The 20,700-nt window shown below is 45.4% G+C and overlaps 1 protein-coding gene across 1 annotated transcript in view; it reads left to right on the top strand.

Moving 5' to 3' along the window:
• Positions 1-9,427: 9,427 nt before the first annotated feature.
• Positions 9,428-20,700, top strand: part of Ryr1 (ryanodine receptor 1) — a 182,468-nt gene continuing 171,195 nt past the window's right edge. The window contains exon 1 of the mRNA XM_045154253.1: positions 9,428-9,490. Within this exon, the coding sequence (XP_045010188.1) occupies positions 9,443-9,490 (48 nt within the window). The 5' untranslated portion in view covers positions 9,428-9,442. The remainder of the gene's footprint in view (positions 9,491-20,700) is intronic.

Genomic DNA, 20,700 nt, shown 5'->3' with positions numbered 1-20,700 from the left:
AGCTTGCCTTGTATAGTAGACAGGTCCACAATGCTGGGACAAACATCCAACCAAACAGATTTTTTTGGTTTGTTTGTTTGTTTTTTTAAACCTGAAATGGAACAAGCCCGTTCACAACACATACCCAACAATAAACCACATAAACGAAGCCATCTGCCAGGAGGATAAACCTAAAAATCCTTATTGAGGACCATACTCAAACTACCACTACTCAACAAAAATGATGGCGTCTTTGAACATCATCACCGGAGGAATTAAAAAACCATCACTTTAAAACATTAACTCAATTTCACCTCTAACGGGAGACCCAAAGGCTTTACACAACACAAAGGCTACCTGTGGCCCATTAACGGGTGGCCTGGCAGCCAAGAGCTGAAAATGAAGGCAACCATTATGCGTCGCATTTCGTGGCGTGGGCTGGTATTGTCACCCTCCTTGAGTACTCGAGGTACCTACCCTCAGTTCAATTCTGAGCTTCTGGAGTTAACAGCAAGCCAGCCCTGTGCACCCCAACCCCGTCCACTACGGCAGCGACCCTCTCACCACGACATTCGCGCACCGACGCCGCGGAAGCGCGCAAGGCCTCCTCCCTGCCCCAGACCCCGCGCCACGGCAGCGCCGCACCTCTCCTCACCCGGCGCCGACAGGAAATGGCGGCCTGCCTAATGACCTAATGGCGACCACGCGCGAGGAGGCGGAGCTGAGCAGGACCCCCTCCCCCTCACGCGGGCCGCGACTCCTTCCCCGCAGCACGCGGCTCGCCCGAGACAAAGCCGCCAGCACGCCCCCGTCTGCGCCGGGCCGGGAGGCGCAGTGTGCAGGACACAAAAGCGGCGGCGCTGAGGCCGCCCCCGCACGCCAGCCCTCGTCCTTCCGCGCGGCGCCGGTTCCCACCCCACCCCACCCCAGCAGTCAGCCAGGGCACATGGCGCCGCTCTCCAGCCTCGACTCCGTCCGACTGCAGACACACTCAAGGAAATGGCGGGGCTGGGGGAGGGGAGGCCGGGCCACGCTCCTGGGAGCAGCGGGCCAGCCTCAACGCCTCGCTCCATCGGAAAACCGGCCCAGCCCTTGACCCCCGCGCCCGACCCTGCTCCGCGGCTCACCACGAGGGTCCGCCGTTCTCACGGCCGTGCAGCCACCGAGAATCGGTCACGGCTAGACAAGAGACCAACCAAACAGTTTTATGGGAAGAAGGGATTGATTTCAAGCTTACAGAATCCAGAGGAAAAGAGAGAATGAATCCACCACCAGCCAGGAAACACCAAAGAGCAGCAAGCTGTTTTTGTCTGTGTGACAATTCCATTATTTATCTACTTTCTTGCAATGGATAGTTGAGTGATATCCTTGGTGGTGGGGGGGTATAATGAATAATGAATTTTTTTAGCCCAGGTTGACCTGTAAGTCACTATGTAGTCTCAGGATGGCCTTGAACTCATGGCAATCCTCCTACCTCTACCTCCAGAGATCTGGGATTAAAGATGTGCACCACCACACCCATGACTTTTTTTTTTTTAAGGTAAAGTGTTGTGGGCCAGGCTGAAATGGAATTCACTATGTCTCTGTCTCCCAAGTGCTGGGATTAAAAGAATGCACCACCACACCCTGCTGATATATATAATTTATTTATTTATTTTTTTCGAGGTAGGGTCTCACTCTGGTCCAAGCTGACCTGGAATTAACTATGTATCTCAGGGTGGCTTCCAACTCATGGCAATCCTCCAACCTCTGCCTTCCTAGTGCTGGGATTTTTTTTTTTTTATGAGAAAGAGAGGGCACATCAGGGCCTTCAGCTGCTACAAAAGAATGCCACACATATGCGCCCTCTTGTGGCACACGTGCGACATTGCATCCTTGCATCACTATCTGGCTATATATGATGTAGAGATTCCAACATGAGTTCTTAGGCTTCACAGGCAAGTGCCTTAAGTGCTAAGCCATCTTCCCAGCCCTGATTTTTAAATTTTTTATTGGTTTTTAGACAGAGACTCATGTAGCCCATGTGTCCTAGAACTCCTTAAGTAGTGAAGATGAACTTAAACTCCTTTACTTCCTACCTCCACCTTCAGAGTGCACCCACCCCCGTCCTCCAGACTGGCAATGCATTGCTTCTGTAGTGATAGAACCTAGAGCCTGTGCAAGGTACCACTGAACTACATCCCAGCTGTGCTTTGATATTTGAGCAACTGGGTTTTTAGTAAACAGATGGTTTTGTACAATGTACCCAAGAGTGGAATAAATGGGTCATAGCAGCATGATTCTGCCAAACCTAATAAGCGAGTCAATTCAATCAAACAGCTTTCTCAGAAGTATGTGTTTGATCCTTTCTTTTTCTCACTAAAAGAAGTCTCCATGTATATTTTCCCCCCCTTCCATTCCAGAACATTTACACATGCCAGGAGCCCAATTACCTTAGGCTCCCCCATCAAACGAAGCACTATCGTTTGAGATTGTCCCCTCTCTTCTTGGCTCTTTGCCTTTCTTTCTCCCATAGTTTATTTTAAGTAGTGATTTTGTGATTCTATGATCTTCAAATTCTCTTTACCTCTTTTTTTTTTTTTTTTCTCCAGTGCTGAGATTACTGGTATGTGCAACTACACCTGGATTATGTGCTGTTTGGGATCAAATTCAGGGTTTTTAGCTGGATATGGGGGCACATTCCTTTAATCCCAGCACTTGGGAGGCAAAGGTAAGAGGATTGCAGTGAGTTTGAGGCCAGTCAGAGACTACATAGCGAATTCCAGGTTAGTGTGGGCTAGAGTGAGACCCTACCTTGAAAAACAAAACAAAACAAACAAATACAAAAATAAACCTCAGTTTTGTGTATGCTAGGCAAGTACTCTACCAACTGAGCTACCTTCCCAGGCATTAAGCTCTCTTCCTCTCTCTTTGAGGCAAGATCTCATGTGTTAGGTCAGGACAAAATGGAGTCACTGAGGACAGCAGGAGGGCAACAGAGACACAAGGAAGTGGGTCATTCACATTCTTCAAGGAACCACCCAGCCATCATTCCTTCCTTGCCTAATAATGCCCAGGTCTAAGTTTCCTGCCCCCTTATCTCTCAGGATAACAGGTTACTGTTCTAGTCACCCACCCTGGCTATCTTAGATTTCCCCTAAAGAAACTTTTTCTTTACTTCCCCCTTCCTCACCTTCCCCCAACTGAAGAGCTCTATACAGCCCACTATCTGGAATCCCAAATTGACTGCTCCGCTCTTGAGAGTCAGTCCTGGCAGCTCGTGTTTTTACTGAATGAAAGCTTCCATCTTTGCCTCAGAGTGGTCTCCATGGTCTTGGCCATTCCTGAACCATACATCATATAGCCCAGTCTAGCCTTGAACACTGATCCTCCTGCCTCTACTTCCCAAGGGCTGGGATTATAGGCATGTACCCCCATACCTTGTCTGTCTCTCTGTTAGTTGATCTTCTGCAGCTCCTGTTCTCAGCTGAGTTCAGCCTGCAGTATGTGAGTGTTTTAGGCCTGGAGGAGCCTTAAAATCCTCTTGTAAATATTAAATACTCAGCCTTTGAGGCCCTTGAATGGTTATCTATAACAATGATGATCACAAAGGAAAGGGACTTCTGAGTGAAACTATAAAAAACAGCAAAGTAGAAAAATGATGTATTTTAAAAAATATTTTATTTTAGCTGAATGTGGTGGTGTACACCTTTAATCCCAGCACTCAGGAGGCAGAGGTAAGAGGATTGCCATGAGTTCAAGGCCGCACTGAGACTATATAGTGAATTCCAGGTCAGCCTGGGCTAGAGCGAGATGCTATCTCAAAAACTCTCAAAAAAAAATTCATAAAAAAAAATCATTGGGGCTGGAGAGATGGCTTAGTGGTTAAACACTTGCCTGTGAAGCCTAAGGACCCCAGTTCAAGGCTCAATTCCCCAGGACCCACGTTAGCCAGATGCACAAGGGGACGTACACATCTGGAGTTAGTTTGCAGTGGCTGGAGGCCCTGGCATGCCCATTCTCTCTCTCTCTCTATCTGCCTCTTTCTGTCTGTAACTCTCAAATAAGTAAATTTAAAAAAATGAACAAAAAATATTTTTAAAAATGTCATTGAAGGGGATGGGGAGATTGCTTAGTCAATAAAGTGCTTGCCTCATAAGCAGAAGGACCTGACTTGGATCCTCTGTACTCACATCAAAATGCTGGGTGTGGTAGCATGTTCCTGTGATCTTAGAACTGAGAGGGCAGACATAGAAGAATCTTTTGAGTTCACTGGACAGCTAGTTTAGCTTAATTGGTAAATTATAGGCTAATGAGAGATCTTGTCTCAAAAAGAGGTAGATGACATTCCTAGGGAATGATATCGAGTTTGTTCTCTGCCCTCCACAAACACATATTCACATGTATCCACGCACATATGTCACATGCTTGCTAACACGTGTACACACAGCTGGAAATCAGCAAGAAAAATGAGCCACCAGCCAGGCATGGTGGCTCATGCCTTATGCCTTTATTTGAGAGGCTGAGGTAAGAAGATTTACATGAGTTTGAGGCCAGACTTACATGAATTGAGCCTGGGCCAGAGTGAGACTCTACCTCCAAAACCAAAAAACAAAAACGAAACAAATAAAACCTATCACAGGGGACATGTGCAAATACATTCACCCCCAGGGAGTTGAGTGGATAAGCCAAAGGAGCTAGTCACCAAGAAATTCTACAAAACCACTGTAACTATCCACCAGATATCCACAGAGCAACATGGGAACAGTTTCAAAGCACATGATGATGATTGACAGGAATAGGAAAAACTATTAATATCTTATGATATAATTCATGATTATCCTGAATAAATTTACACTGTATATAGAATATATTTTTTTTTTTTTTTTGGTTTTTTGAGGTAGGGTCTCATTCTAGCTCAGGCTGACCTGGAATTAACTATGTAGTCTCAGGGTGGCCTCGAACTCACGATGATCCTCCTACCTCTGCCTTCCAAATGCTGGGATTAAAGGCGTGTGCCACCATGCCAGGTTTATAGAATAATGTTTAAATACAATTATATGTTATATAATGTATGAAAACACAAAATTATATTGTACTATATGATTACATTAGCCTAAATGTATAATTATATAATTATGCATTATATATTGCATTATTGAATTATATGATTTAGTAACAATACAAATTTATGTGCTGTTTAACACAATTGTATTAACAACATTATTAACAATCCAATCCCTAACAATCCATTATACATTGAATAGCATGTGTGATGATTAACTTCTGTTGTCAATTTGACCAGATTAGGAATCCACAGACATTCCTCTTGGTTGGGTCTCTGAGGTTGCTTCCAGGAAGGATTAACTGAAGGAGGAAGACCTTCCTCTCCAGTGGACCCTTCTGCCAGATAGGGTGGCCCTCCAGGAGCTCTGGGAGAAAAGAATACCTTCCTTCCACCTGGCTGCCAGTGCTGCTGGCTGGTAAGTGCTTCACTGGCACATGCATCTTTCCTGTTCAGCTATCCTTTGTTAGTATTGGAACCAAGTTTCCTCAGCTTTCCATGGCAGACTGAAGACCAGCATGGACCAACTGCTCTCCAGGAAGCCAGGCCTTCAGTGCTGAGCTGGTACTGCTGAGGCATCCAGCCACGTAGACTGAGCAGCTACCAGGTTTCTTGATTCTTGGACCTGCAACTGCTATTGTTGGACTGCTGAAAACTAATCCAATAAATCCCAACCCCCCCCTTTTTTTTGAGGTAGGGTTTCACTCTAGCCCAGAGTGACCTGGAATTCACTATGTGCTTTCAGGGCAGCCTTGAACTCATGTCTAGCCTCTTACCTCTGCCTCCTGAGTGCTGAGATTAGAGGCATGCACCACCATGCTCAGATACCCCCCTTTTTTGTTTTTTTTTCAAGGTAGGGTCTAACTCTAGCTCATGTTGACTTGGAATTCACTATGAAGTTTCAGGGTGGCCTCGAACTCACAGCAGCAATCTTCCTACTTCTGTCTCCCAAGTGCTGGGATTAAAGGTGTGCACCACCATGCCCTGCTCTTATTTTTTATTAAATTATTATATTTATTGAGGAGAGTAGAGCCAAGGAAAGGAACCCATGTGGCTAGAGATCCCATGTGGAGGGCCTGGGGGGTGGGGGAAGCATGGAAAGAAAAGAGAAAAGAAAGTTCAAGGTGCTCTCGCCATGTGAGGAGCTGGAGGGCATAAAGAACCCATGCGGAGAGTAAGGGCTAGGGGGCCTCCCAAGCCAGCCCAGGCTCAGCCAAGGGAAAAACTCACCCACAGCTGGAAGTTCCCAAGTGACCAGAGAGAGATGTGGTTTTTTAAAAAATATTTTAAATTTATTTATTAGAGAGAGGGAGATAGAGAGAGACTAGTCGTGCCAGGGCCTGTAGCCACTGCACTCAAACTCGACATGTGCCACCTTGTGCATCTGGCTTATGTGGGATCTGGGGAATTGAACCTGAGTTCTTAGGCTTCTCAGGCAAGTGCCTTAACTGCTAAGTCATCTCTCCAGTACCTTAATTTGTTTTTTTTGAGGTAGGGTTTCTCTCTAACCCAGGCTGACCTGGAATTCACTAAGTAATCTCAGGATGGCCTCAAACTCACTGCAATCCTCCGACCTCTGCCTCCTGAGTGCTGGGGTTAAAGGCATATACCACCACGTCTGGCAAAGTATTTGTTTAAATTATTGGGCTGAAAGAATTTAAAAGAAAGAAAGAAAGAAAGAAAGAAAGAAAGAAAGAAAGAAAGAAAGAAAGAAAGAAAGAAAGAGAGAGAGAAAGAAAGACCGGGCATGTTGGCGCAGCCTTTAATCCTAGCCCTCAGGAGGCAGAGGTAGGAGGATTGCCGTGAGCTCGAGGCCACCCTGAGACTACATAGTTAACTCCAGATCAGCCTGGACCAGTGCGAGACCCTACCTTGAAGAACCAAAAAAAAAAAAAAAAAAAAAAAGAGAGAGAGAGAGAGAGAGAGAGAGAGAAAGAAAAAGCTGGATTTGGTGGTGTATGCCTTTAATCTCAGCGCTTGGGAGGCAGAAGAAGGAGGATTGCAGTGAGTTTAAGGCCATCCTGAGACTACTTAGTGAATTCCAGATCATTCTGGACTACAGTGAATCCTACCTCAAAAAAATATGTATGTATGTGTATTGGGCTGGAGAGATGGCTTAACAGTTAAGGCACTTGTCTGTGAAGTTTAAGGGCCATGTTCTACTCTCCAGGTCCCACATAATCTAGACACGCAAGGTGATGCAAGTGTACAGGTTGCACATATGCACAAGGTGGCACATGCATCTGGAGTTTGATTGCAGTAGCTGGGGGCAATGGCATACCAATTCTCTATCATAAAAAAATTATAAAAAAATTAGGGGCTGGAGAGATGGCTTAGCAGTTAAGGCACTTGCCTGCAAGCCAAGGGACCCAGGTTTGGTTCCCCAGTACCCATGTGAGCCAGATGCACATGGTAGCACATGTGTCTGGAGTTTGTTTGCAGTGGTTAGAAGTCCTGGTGTGCGCATTCTCTCTTTCTCTCTAGTAAATACATAAACAAAAATAAAAATAAAATATTAGGAGGCCGGAGAGATGTCTTAGTGGTTAAAGCTCTTGCCTGCAAAACCAAATAACCCAGGTTCAATTCCCCAGTACCCATGTAAGCCAGATGCACAAGGTGGCACATGTGTCTGGAGTTCATATGTAGTGGCTGAAGGCCCTGGCACATCTATTCTCTCTCTCTCTCTCCATATATATATATATATATATATATGCTTCTCTCTCTCAAATAAATGAATATTTAAAAGAAGTAAAATATTAAATAAAAATATTTATTTGAGAAAGAGAGGAGAGAGAGAAAGAGAGAGAATGGGCAGACCAGGGCCTTCTGCCACTGCAAACTCCAGACTCATGTGCTACTTTATGCATCTGGCTTTACATGGGTGCTGGGGCATTGAACCGGGGTCATTAGGTTTTGTAAGCAAGTGCCTTTAAGCGATTTCTCTGGCCCCCAGATCTTTTTTATTTTTAATTTTATTTATCCATTTTGAGAGAGAGAGAGAGAAAGAGAGAATGGATGTCCCTAGGGCATCCAGCCACTACAAATGAACTCCAGATGCATGCACCCCCTTGTACATCTGGCTTACTTGGGTACTGGGGAATCAAACCTGGATTCTTAGGCATCACAGGCAAGCACCTTAACTGCTAAGCCATCTCTTCAGCACTTTTATTTTATTTACCCAACCCTTAAAAATATTTTCATTTGGTGGGCGTGGTGGCGCACACATTTAATCCCAGCACTTGGGAGGCAGAGGTAGAAGGATCACCATGAATTGGAGGCCACCCTGAGACTACATAGTGAATTCCAGGTCAGCCTGAGCTAGAGTGAGACCCTACCTCAAAACCCCCCCCCCAAATTTTTTTTCCATTTATTTATTTTGTAAGCAGAAAGAGGGAACGAGGGAGAGAGAGGGAGCAAGCTAGTGGGCGAGAGAGAGAGAGAGAGAGAGAGAGAGAGAGAGAGAGAAGACAAGACAGAATGGGCATGCCAGGGCCTCTTGCTAATGCAAATGAATTCCATAGGCATGCACCATTGGCTTTACTTAAGTAAGGAAGAAATGAAGTGGAGCAGGCAGGCTTTGCAAGCAAGTGCCCTTAGCAGCTGCACCATCTTCCCAGCTCTCCTCCCTTTGTTTTTCAGATGTTTATAAATCATTTTGGTATTTAAACATATTTTATTTATGAGAGAGGGAGAGAGAGAAGAAGGAGGAAGAGGAGGAGGAGGGAGGGAGGAAGAGGAAGAGACAGAGAATGGGCGCGCCAGGACCTCCAGCCACTGCTTACGTGGGTACTGGGAAATCAAACCTGGGTCCTTAGGCTTTGTAGGCAAGTGCCTTAACCTTTAAGCTATCTCTTCAGCCCCCTTTTGATATTTTTATTTGCTTTTGTTTTTTATATTTATTTGTGTGTGTATATATGTATGTGTCTATGTATGGGCTCGGACGGCTGATCTGTGTTGCCACGTCTATCTCCAAATAGTGCGTTTTATCATGGAGAAACGTGTACACTCAGGCTCAGCAGAGTGATTAAGCAGCAAGGGGACACCGCGCAGTCTGAGTGTCCCCTCCAAGAAACGACAGGACGATGGTACCTTACCAAAGTTGACTGTGGAGAAAACACTGCCACCTTCTAGACACGTTCTAGTTCCCCATCAATAATACCTCCAGCCAATGTTTGAGGTCTGTGGGTGGCGCTCCAAGAGAAAAGGCGTGGTCTGGTGCACGCTCGCCCAATAGGTGTTGAGGGGGATGGGAGACTTCACGCATCTAGGTCCCCTACCCGCTTTCTCCTTGCAGTTACATCTACCTCGCCGGGTACCTCTGGCGTTCCCAGAGGTCTCGGACCCCAGCCAGCCCGCACAGCCTGCCGTCTCCTCCCTCCACCCCCCGATCCCAGCCCGGGATCCTTGGACCTTGCCAGCATGGGTGATGGAGGAGAAGGAGAGGACGAGGTCCAGTTCCTCCGGACGGTGCGTATGTCTGGGTTAGGGAACTCTGGGGGGCAGTTTTGCAAGTCTCAGAAAGTCTGTCTGAATGCCTTTGCCTTACTTGCTCGTGGTCTCAGATCTGAAGTCACTTCTTTTATCACTTTGTGATTGTCATGACTTTGCCTTTCTGATTCTTGTCACCTTTTTCACCACAGAAAATTAACAAAATTTGGGGCTACAAAATTAGGAGGGGGGAATCTTCCACCGCCCTCTTTTCTGACATTAGAGATTTGGAGGCACTGAAGGGAGCATCTCCTCCTGTCATCCTGGAAGCAGGCACTTGGGGAAGGTGGTTCTAATTCTTGGCCTTAATTTAGCTGTCCCCTACCTCCACTCCAGTTCTCATTCTCCTCTTGCTTCAGGCTCTGTCCTATTTAAATTATTGGGAAGAGGGCCTGGTGGGCTGGCAACACAGCTCCTTTCAACTCAGCTGTTGGATTCTTGATCGTTCTTTCCTCCTCTTCCTTCTTTTTTTTCTGGTAGGGTCTCACTCTGGCCCAGGACCTGGAATTTCACCATGTAGTCTCAGGGTGGCCTCGAACTCACAGCGATCCTCCTACCTCTGCCTCCCAAGTCCTGAGATTAAAGGCGTGCACCACCATGCCCAGCTTGTTCTTTCCTTCTCGATTTTTTTTTCAAGGATTAAATATGTTAGTGGTCTCTAAGGGGCTCTAGATGGTGTCTCTCTCTGTCTCTTTGGGATGTTCCTTGGCTTCATGTTCTTTGCTTTTTGCTGTCCCTTTAGTCCTATCTCCCTATCTGGGGGCAGGGATGGGTCTTTTGGAACAACAGGTGTGCCTCCCAGAATAGCCTGGGCCCTGGGTAGGGGCAGGGAGGGGACAAGTGTGTGTGGGGGGGGAAACTGCCCTTTTCTTAGTACTTCTCACTGTCCCCTTCCAGTGGCTCAGCTGGGAATATGTTTGTGTGTGTGTGTGGGGGGGGAAGCTATGAATATGGAAGGGATGTTCTCTTCTGTGGGCCAGGTCTGCTGACCCTACAATGTTCCCTCCCCCTCCCTGGTCTAGAGTCTTCACAGGAAATGTTGATGCAGCATTCCAGACCCAGAATAGGACCCAGGCAGACTGGGTCCGGTTTCCTGTGAAGGAGGAACAAACAGCTGGGGCTATTTGGATGAAGGATGGGGACAGCTGGATGTGAGGCCACTGGAGGAAGGACTCTTGCAGGCCCCAACCCCTCAGCAGACACCATAGGTTGGGCTTTCCTCAGCCCTAATAAGACCATGGCTGTTGCCACCAGTCTCTGAGCAGTCACTCTGCACCAGGCCCAGTGCCCAGGGACTTGGCCTCCTGAAGCATCTAATTATATTCTTGCTGCCCTATCTTCTGAGGTAGGGCCCTATCTTTATCTCCCTGGAAGATTTGAGGGAAACCAAGCCCTAAGTGGTAGAATCACTTGGTCATGGTTAAAGCCTAGAAGTGGCAGGTTTAGATGACCTAAAGCCCAGTACTTCTGTTTTTACCAGAGGGAAGCTGAGTCAAGACTTGTTAGGGGGTCAGTGCCTGGCCCTGGCATCTCTTAGCCCTACACTGGGTCTGTTTTTTTTGAATGTCATTGAGGTTATGTGCTGTTTTCCTTAAATGTTTTTGCATTGAATCCCACCAGTAAGATACATATTCTGTATTGCAACCAAGGACATGCATAAAAACTCCACTGGACATGGTGGTGCATATCTTTATTCCCCGAAGCAGAGGTAAGAAGATCACTGTGGGTTTGAGACCAGCCTGGGACTTCAGAGTGAGTTCCAGGTCAGCCTGGGCTATAGTGAAACCATATCTGGGGGAGGGAAAAAAGGAAAATCCACCAGTAGTGCAGGGTGTGGGGTAGCTCTGTCATTCAGCAGGTTGAGGTGAGAGAATTGCACAGTTAAGCTCAACTTGGCCTGCATCTTAAATTCATGGCAGCCTAGGTGACATAGGGACACACACAAACACACACACACACACCCCAAAATGAAACAAACAAAAACACACTAACTTTATCACAGTGTAGTTGATATGCAGTAATTATGCTGAAATGTGTTATACTTTAGTGCTATTTTGTGTGTGCAGGGGGAGGTTGAGATAAGTTCTCTAAAACCCAGGCTGGCCTCAAACTCACTATGTAGCCTAGGGTGACCCTTTTTTTTTTTTCAAGTTAGGGTCCATCTCTAGCCCAGACTGATTTGGATTTCACTAGTCTCAGGGTGGCCTTGAACTCATGGTGTTCTTCCTACCTCTGCCTCCTGAGTACTTTAAGGCATGTGCCACCATGCCCAACTGTCCATAAATGCTTTTTTTAAAAAAATTATTTAATTTGAGAGGGAGAGAGAGATGGAGAAAGAATGGGTGCACCAGGGTCTCCAGCTATTGCAAATGAACTCCAGATGCATGTGCCACATTGTGCATCTGCCTTACGTGGATCCTGGGGAATCTTACCGAGGTCCTTTGGTTTTGCAGGCAAGTGCCTTAACTGCTAAGCCATCTCTCTAGCCCGTGAACACTTAAAAATTTTTTTTGCACATGCCTTTAATCCCAACACTCTGGAGGCAGAGGTAGGAGGATCACCATGAGTTTGAGGCTACCCTGAGACTACATAGTGAATTCCAGGGTCAGCCTGAGCTAGAGCAAGACACTACCTCAAAACAAAAAATTTTTTAAACCAGGTGTGGTGGGACATACCTTTAACCCCAGCATTTGGAAGGCAGAGGTAGGAGAATTGCTGTGAATTCCAGATCAGCTTGGGCTCGAGCAAGACCCTACCTTAATTCCTCCAAATATATATCTTAGCTGTTTATCTACATGTGTGTGTATGTATACGGGCCCACCATGGTCTCTTACTACTGCAGACAAATACCTGTCCAGCTTTAAGTGGGTGGCTTGTGAATTGAAAATGGGCCAGCAGGCTTTGCAAGCAAGTACCTTTAACCACTGAGCAATCTCCTCAGTCCAATCTTGAATTCTTGTTGTTGTTGTTGTTGTTTTTGAGGTAGCGTCTCTCTAGCCCAGGCTGACCTGGAATTCACTATGCAGTCTCAGGGTCATGGTGGTCCTCTACCTCTGCCTCCCGAGTTCTGGGATTAAAGGTGTGTGCCACTCTGCCTGGCTTGGTTTGAACTCCTTATCCTCCTGATTCCACATCTCAAGGGTTGATGTACCACCACATATGGCTTTAGTGAATTTTAGCATGTGCAAACCCATGCAACTACTATTTTAGTCAAGGCAGAGAATATTTCCGTAACCCAGCATAACCCTACCTATTTACTTTCTTTCTTTCTTTTATTTTTATTTTTATTTTTTACTTGAAAGAGAGTGAGCCAGCAAGTGAGAGAGGCAGACAGAGACAGGGAAAGAGAAAGAGAATTGGCACTCGAGGGCCTCACACACTACAGTAGAACTTCAGACACTTGTACCACCTAGTGGGCATGTGTGACCTTATGCTTGTCTCACCTTTGTGCATCTGGCTTACGTGGGTTCTGGAGAGTCCTGAGCATGGGTCCTTAGGCTTCACAGATAAGCACCTTAACCCCTAAGCCATCTCTCCAGCCCAACTTCCTAGCACTATAGATTCCATTAGTCACTTCTGAAGTTTCACTCTACATTGTGTGCTCATTTTTCTTTTTGTTCAGCATGTTTTTAATTTTTTTCAGTGTGTGTATATGTGTGATGGATGTGTGTTCATGTGTATGAGTATGGGTGTGTGCATGCCACAGCTCATGTGTAGAGGTCCAAGGACAACTTTCAAGTGTCAGTCCTTGCCTTCCATCTCACTTGAGGCAGGCTTTCTTGTTTTCATTGTTGTTTATTTTTTTGTTTGTCAGGCTAACTGGTCCTCAAGTATCTAGGAAATTCTGCTGCTTTCACCCCCATCTTGCTATTGGTATACTGAGAGTACAGAAACCTACTATGGCTTCTGGCTTTTTACATGGTGTCTGAGGATTTGAACTCAGGTACTCAGGCTTGCATGACAAGTGCTGTATCCATTGAGTCATCTTTCCAGCCTTTCAGCATATTTTTGACATTCATCCATTTAGTTAGTGTGCATCTAAAATGGGTTTCTTTTTGTCACTCAGTAGTATCCTAATGTATAACTGTATTGCAGTTTGTTTATCGGCTCACTTGCTTGATGGACATTTCAGTTGTCTTCAGCTTTTGCTACTATAGACAACCTCCATGAGCATTTACACAGACTTTTTTTTTTTTTTTTTCCTGAGGTAGGATCTTGCTCTCACCCAGGCTGACCTGGAATTAGTCTCAGTGTGGCCTCAAACTCATAACAATCCTTCCAAGTGCTGAGATTAAAGGTGTGAGCCACCAAATCTGACCACAGACCTTTTTTTTTCTTTAATTTATTTATGAGGGGAGAGAAAGAGAGAGAGAGAGAGAGAGGGAAAATGGGCACGCCATGGCCTCCAGCCACTGTAAAGGAACTCCAGATACATGTGCCACCTTGTGCATCTGGTTTATGTGGGTCCTGGGGAATTAAACCGAGGTCCTTTGGCTTTGCAGGCAAAGGCCTTTAACCACTAAGCCATCTCTCCATCTCCACAGACCTTTTTTCTTTTTTTTTGGTTTTCCAAGATAGGGTCTCACTCAAGCTCAGGCTGACCTGGAATTCACTATGTAGTCTCAGGGTGTCCTCGAACTCATGGTGATCCTCCTATCTCTGCCTCCAGAGCGCTGGGATTAAAGGTGTGAGCCTCCATGCCCGGCTCACAGACCTATTTTTAATGGGAACAGTTTTCATACTATAAAGATTGCCTTGGTAGCCAGATGGGAATGTTTAATTTTTCCTGTTCTTGTGCTATTTTATTTCATTTTAAAGCATGCTGGCCATGGCCCTCCAGAGTGATTTCATTTCACTTGAAATGTGTGGTGACCTCCAGCCCCATCCATGCTGGGTTTTAAAAAGTCTGGACCTGGGTTGGATAGATGGCTTAGAGGTTAAGGCATTTGCCTTCAAAGCCAGAGAGCCCAGGTTTGATTTCTCAGTACTCACATAAGACAGATGCACAAGGGGGCACATGCATCTGGAGTTCGTTTGCAGTGGCTGGAGGCCCTGGCATGCCCATTACCTCTATTTGCCTCTCTTTCAAATAAATAAAGAAAGATATTAAAAAAAATTAAGTCTTACCCAAGTCAGAACCTCCAGGGGGCAGGAGGCTGGTGAATAGGGCAAATTCTTTGCAGGTCCCACACCCACTGAATCAGGTTTGTGGTTGGGAGGGGTGATGGGGGAGGCTGGGACAGCAAAGAAGGTATACATTTTTTATTTGCTTTGTTTGGAGACTGGGTCTCATGTAACCCAGGTTGGCCTCAAAGTAATTATGAAGCCAGGAATGACAACGAACTCTTGATCCTTCTGACTTCGCCTCCCAAGTGCTGGGATTACAGTCACGTGTCACCATGCTTGGCTTTGATAATGCATTTTTCTGTTTATCAATCAAATATCTATATTTGAGATGGCATCTTGCTATATTTACTAGGCTGGTCTCAAACTCCTGAGCTCAAGTGATTCTCTGCCTTAGCTTCCTGAGTGTCTGTAACTGCAGGTTTGTGCCACTGCAATAGGTTTGGGAACTTTAAAAAAAAAATTATGTGGAGAGAGAGAGAGAGAGAGAGGGAGGGAGGGAGGGAGGGAGGGAGGGAGGGAGGGAGGGAGGGAGGGAGGGAGGAGGGGGGAGAGGGAGGCAGGGAGGGAAAGGGAGAGAGGGAGGGAGGGAGGGAGGGAGGGAGGGGAAATAAGAATGAGAAAGAGGGCTGGAGAGATGGCTTAGCGGTTAAGCGCTTGCCTGTGAAGCCTAAGGACCCCGGTTCGAGGCTCGGTTCCCCAGGTCCCACGTTAGCCAGATGCACAAGGGGGCGCACGCGTCTGGAGTTCGTTTGCAGAGGCTGGAAGCCCTGGCGCGCCCATTCTCTCTCTCTCCCTCTATCTGTCTTTCTCTCTGTGTCTGTCGCTCTCAAATAAATAAATAAATAATTAAAAAAAAAAAGAATGAGAAAGAATGGGTGCAGCAGGGCCTCTTGCCATTGCAAACGATCTCTGGACACATGTGCCACCTTGTGCATCTGGCTTACTGGGGAATTGAACCTGGGCCATCAGGCTTTATAAACAAGTGCATTTAACCACTGAACAATCTCTCCAGCCCAAGGGAAGTTTTTTTTCTAAAATATTTATTTATTTATTTGAGAGAGAGAGAGAGAAAGAGAGGGACAGAGGGAGAGAATGGGAGCGCCAGGGCCTCTAGCTACTGCAAACGAACACCAGATGCATGCACCCTCTTGTGCATCTGGCTTACTTGGGTCCTGGAGGATCAAACTGGGATCCTTTGGCTATGCAGGCAAACGCCTTAACCGCTAAGCCATTTCTCCAGCCCCCAAGGGAAGTTTTATTTATTTAATGTTTTTTGGTTTTTCAAGGTAGGGCCTTTCTCTATCCCAGGCTGACCTGGAATTCACTATGTAGTCTCAGGTTGGCCTTGAACTCATGGTGATCCTCCTACCTCTGCCTCCTGAGTGCTGGGATTAAAGGTATGCACCACCATACCTAGCTTGGAAGTTTTATTTTTAAACCAAACTCCTCCCCACTTCATTTTAGTGCAGAGAAAGTGAGAGTCAATAATATATGATTAGTTTCGCAGTTCCAGTTTATAGCCTGGCTTTGATGATCATCTGCTTACTCTGTTTGGGACAGTAATTTTTTTTTATTTTTTAAATTTTTATTAACATTTTCCATGATTATAAAATATATCCCATGGTAATTCCCTCCCTCCCCACCCCCACACTTTCCTGTTTGAAATTCCATTCTCCATCATATTACCTCCCCATTACAATCATTGTAATTACATATATACAATATCAACCTATTAGTATGGGACAGTAATTTTTATTTTTTTCTATGAATCTCAATATTCTCATTTGAGAAATGGGGAAACATGTATCTCGTAAGGATTTAAAGAGCTCATTTTGTATGTCTCTCACTTCATTTCACCCCTCACCCCTCAGTCCAGTTGCCCATCATCTTGTCCACTTGCCATTGTCACTCCCAGCACTCATTGGCCACAGGCCTTTATACAGTATCCCTCCCTGTAGAACGTTCACCCCAGAGATAAGCAAGTCCATTATTTGGACAAGGTTCAGCTCAAATGTCACTTTCTTAAAGAGGCTGTGTGTCACTTGACCTCACTGATGTCATCCCTATTCCAGAGCCACTGGGTAACTTATCACTGACATTATAATTGCATGATTGGGGATGGAGAGATGGCTTAGTGGTTAAGGTGCTGCCCTGTGAAGCTGAAGGGCCCAAGTTCAATTCCCAGGATCCACATAAGCCAGGTCTACAAGGTGGCCCATGCATCTGGAATGCATTTGCAGGGGCTGGCGGCCCCTGCCACACCCACTCCCTCTCTCTCAAATAAATGAATAAAAATAAATTTAAAGAAAATTGTGTGTTTTCTCACCTATTTGTTAGTTTGTTTATTTATTCAGTGCTGGGGATTGAACCCAGGGTCTTGTGTGTACTAGAGAAATGCTTTCTTTCTGAAATTTAAAAATTTTTATTTATTAAAAAATATATTTTGGCCGGGCGTGGTGGCGCACACCTTTAATCCCAGCACTCGGGAGGCAGAGTTAGGAGGATTGCCGTGAGTTCGAGGCCACCCTGAGACTACATAGTTAATTCCAGGTCAGCCTGAGTCAGAGTGAGCCCCTACCTTGAGAAAAAAAAAATATTTTGGCTGGGTTTGGTGGTGCACACCTTTAATCCCAGCACTAGGGAAGCAGAGGTGGGAAGGTCACTGTGAGTTTGAGGTCACCCGGAGACTACATAGTGAATTCCAGGTCAACCTGGGCTAGAGTGAAATCCTACCTTGAAAAACAACAACAAAAAAACTTTAATATTTATTTATTTGGGAGAGTGGAGAATGGGCACTCCAGGGTCTCCAGCCACTGCAAATGAATTCCAGACGCATGTGCCACCTTATGCATCTAGAGTACGTGGGTCCTGGGGAAGTGAACCTAGGTCCTTTGGCTTTGCAAGCAAGTGCCTTAACTGCTAAGCCATCTTCCCAGCCCACATCCACCTTTTATTTATTTATTTATGAGAGAGAATGGGTGCATCAGGGCTTCTGGATACTGCAAACAAACTATATGAACCACCATGTGCATTTGGCTTATTTGGGTTCTGGGGAATCAAACTGGGGTCTTTTAGACTTTACAGGCAAGTACCTTATCCTTTAAGTCATCTCTCCAGCCCTGAGAAATGCTCTTTCACTGAGCTACATCACCAGCACATCACTTCATCTGTTTATTTCCGCACTTCATAAAGAGGATGTCAACTCTTCTTTTTTTTTTTAATTTTTTTGTTTATTTTTATTTATTTATTTTAGAGCAACAGACAGAGAAAGAAAGAGGCAGAGAGAGAGACAGAGAGAGAGAGAGAGACAGAGAGAGAGAGAGAGAGAGAGAGAGAGAATGGGCGTGCCAGGGCCTCTAGCCACTGAAAATGAACTCCAGACGTGTGTGTACCCTTGTGCATCTGGCTAACATGGGTCCTGGGGAATTGAGCCTCGAACTGGGATCCTTAGGCTTCACAGGCAAGCGTTTAACCGCTAAGCCATCTCTCCAGCCTGAGGATGTCAACTCTTTAAGTGTAGGGTAGGATCCTAAAAAGAGGTCACTGGAGTTCAAAATAAAGTAGACTTTGTTTACTACTTTTTTAAAAGTTTTTTTCCTTATCTACTTTTATTTTTTATTTATTTAAAAATTTTTTTGTTTATTATTTATTTATTTGAGAGTGATAGACAGAGAAAGAGGGGGAGAGAGAGAGAGAGAGAGAGAGAGAGAGAGAGAGAGAGAGAGAGAGAGAATGGGCTCGCCAGGGCTTCCAGCCATTGCAAATGAACTCCAGACGCATGCATCCCCTTGTGCATCTGGCTAACGTGGGTCCTGGGGAATTGAGCCTCCAACCAGGGTCTTTAGGCTTCATGGGCAAGCGCTTAACCAGTAAGCCATCTCTCCAGCCCTCTTGTCTACTTTTAAATATTTAATTAACTAATTAGCTTATTTATTTGAGAGACAGAGAATGGGAGCTCCGGGGCCTCTAGACACTGCAAATGAACTCCAGATGCATATGCCACTTAGTGCATCTGGCTTTATGTTAGTACTGAAGACTTGAACCTAGGTCCTTAGGCTTTGCAGGCAAGCACCTTAACCACTAAGCCATCTCTCTAACCTTTGTCTAGTTTTTATTTTGAGTTTTGCTTTGTTTTGTTTTTCTAGCCCAGGCTGGCCTGGAACTCACTCTGAAGTTCCAGGCTGGCCTTGAACTCATGCCAGTACTCCTACTTCAGCTTCCTAAATGCTGGGATTAAAGGAATGTGCCACCTTACCTAGCTTCTTCCTACTGTTTCAATATTTTTTTTTGTTTCAAATTTTTTTTTGTTAACAACTTCCATGATTATAAACAATATCCCATGGTACTGCCTTCCCTCCCCCTACTTTCCCCTTTGAAACTCCACTCTCCATCATATCCCCTCCTCCTCTCAATCACTCTCTCTTTGATTTTGATGTTTTTATTTTGATTTTTTCCTCCTATTAAGATGGCCTTGTGTAGGTAGTGTCAGGTACTGTGGGGTCATGGATATCCAAGCTATTTTGTGTCTGGGGGAGAATGTTGTAAGGAGTCTTACCCTTCCTTTGGCTCTTACATTCTTTCCACTACCTCTTCTGCAATAGACTCTGAGCCTTGGATGTTTCAATGTTTTATAGTCAGTGTATTAGAACAGCATGTGGCATGACTAGATGCGCAATAACTTCTATTAAGCAAATGGAAGATTGAGAATAAAGCCTGGTAACCAGTAAATGCTTATTAAATACTGTTCAAGCTATATGATTGCTATGGATACACAAATGCCCAGCATGTGCCAGCATGTCATAGATAGATGTAACAGGACAGAGCAGTCCTGGGACTTCGGTTACCAGGCCATATTTCTGCTTCCTTCCAGGCTACATGGACCCATTCAGGGCTGCTTATGTGGGTTGAACCCAGGATGAGTATATTTATGTGATATGCTTGGAAGGCTGTTACATCAGACAGGTGGTATTACCTTCTAAAACCTGAATAACTTTCTGGGTGCAGTGGTGTACACCTTTAATCCCAGCACTTGGGAGGTGGAGGAAGGAGGACCAGGAGTCCAAGGTCATCACAACCCTACAGCAAATTCAAGGTCAGCTTGGACTACATGAGACCTATCTCAAAAAGCAAAACAAGAGCTGGAGGGATGGTTTAATGGTTAAGGCGTTTTGCAAAGCCAAAAGACCCAGGTTCAATTCTCCAGGACCCACGTTAGCCAGATGCACAAGGGGGCACATGCGTCTGGAGCTCGTTTGCAGTGGCTGGAGGCCCTGACACACCCATTCTCTCTCTCTCTCTCTGTCTTTCCCTCTTTATCAAATAAATGAATAAAATAAAATAAAAGCAAAACAAGGGTTGGAGGGATGGCTTAGCAGTTAAGGCATTTGTCTGCAAAGTCAATTTGATTCCCCAGGATCCATGTTAGCCAGATGCACATGGGGGTGCACATGTCTGGAGTTTGTTTGCAGTGGCTGGAGCCTTGGCGCTCCCATTCTCTCTCTCTCTCCCTCTTTCTCTTTGTCAAACAAACAAATAAATAAAAATAATAAAAAACAAATACTTAAAAAAAAAGCAAAACAAGGATAAACAAAAAACAAAACAGAAACAACCAAGAAAGCCATTTAACTTGTAAGGAAGTTGTTGTTTTCCACACTCCACTGGATCACTTTGTAGAGGGGCTGGATTCTGGTTCAAATCCAGACTGCTTTATCAGCTGTGTGCTCTCAGACAAGCAATGTCCCAATAGCTATTTTGAGCCTCACTTTCCCCATTTTATTTTATTTTTATTTATTTATTTATTGGTTTTCAGAGGTAGCATCTCACAGTAGCTCAGGCTGACCTGGAATTCACTGTGTAGCCTCAGGGTGGCCTCAAACTCATGGTGATCCTCCTAACTCTGCCTCCCGAGTGCTGGGATTAAAGGTGTGTGCCAACATGCCCTGCTATTTTTTTTTTTTTTTTTTTTGAGGTAGGGTCTCACTCTAGCCCAGGCTGACCTGGAATTCACTTGGTAGTCTTAGGATGGCCTTGAGCTCACTGCAATTCTCCTACCTTTGCCTCCC

This window comes from Jaculus jaculus, chromosome 7 (assembly GCF_020740685.1).
Source record: "Jaculus jaculus isolate mJacJac1 chromosome 7, mJacJac1.mat.Y.cur, whole genome shotgun sequence".
In the NCBI taxonomy this organism is placed as follows: domain Eukaryota; kingdom Metazoa; phylum Chordata; class Mammalia; order Rodentia; family Dipodidae; genus Jaculus; species Jaculus jaculus.
The sequence above is the reverse complement of the archived record's forward strand: the minus strand, read 5'-3'. Positions and strand labels throughout refer to the sequence as shown.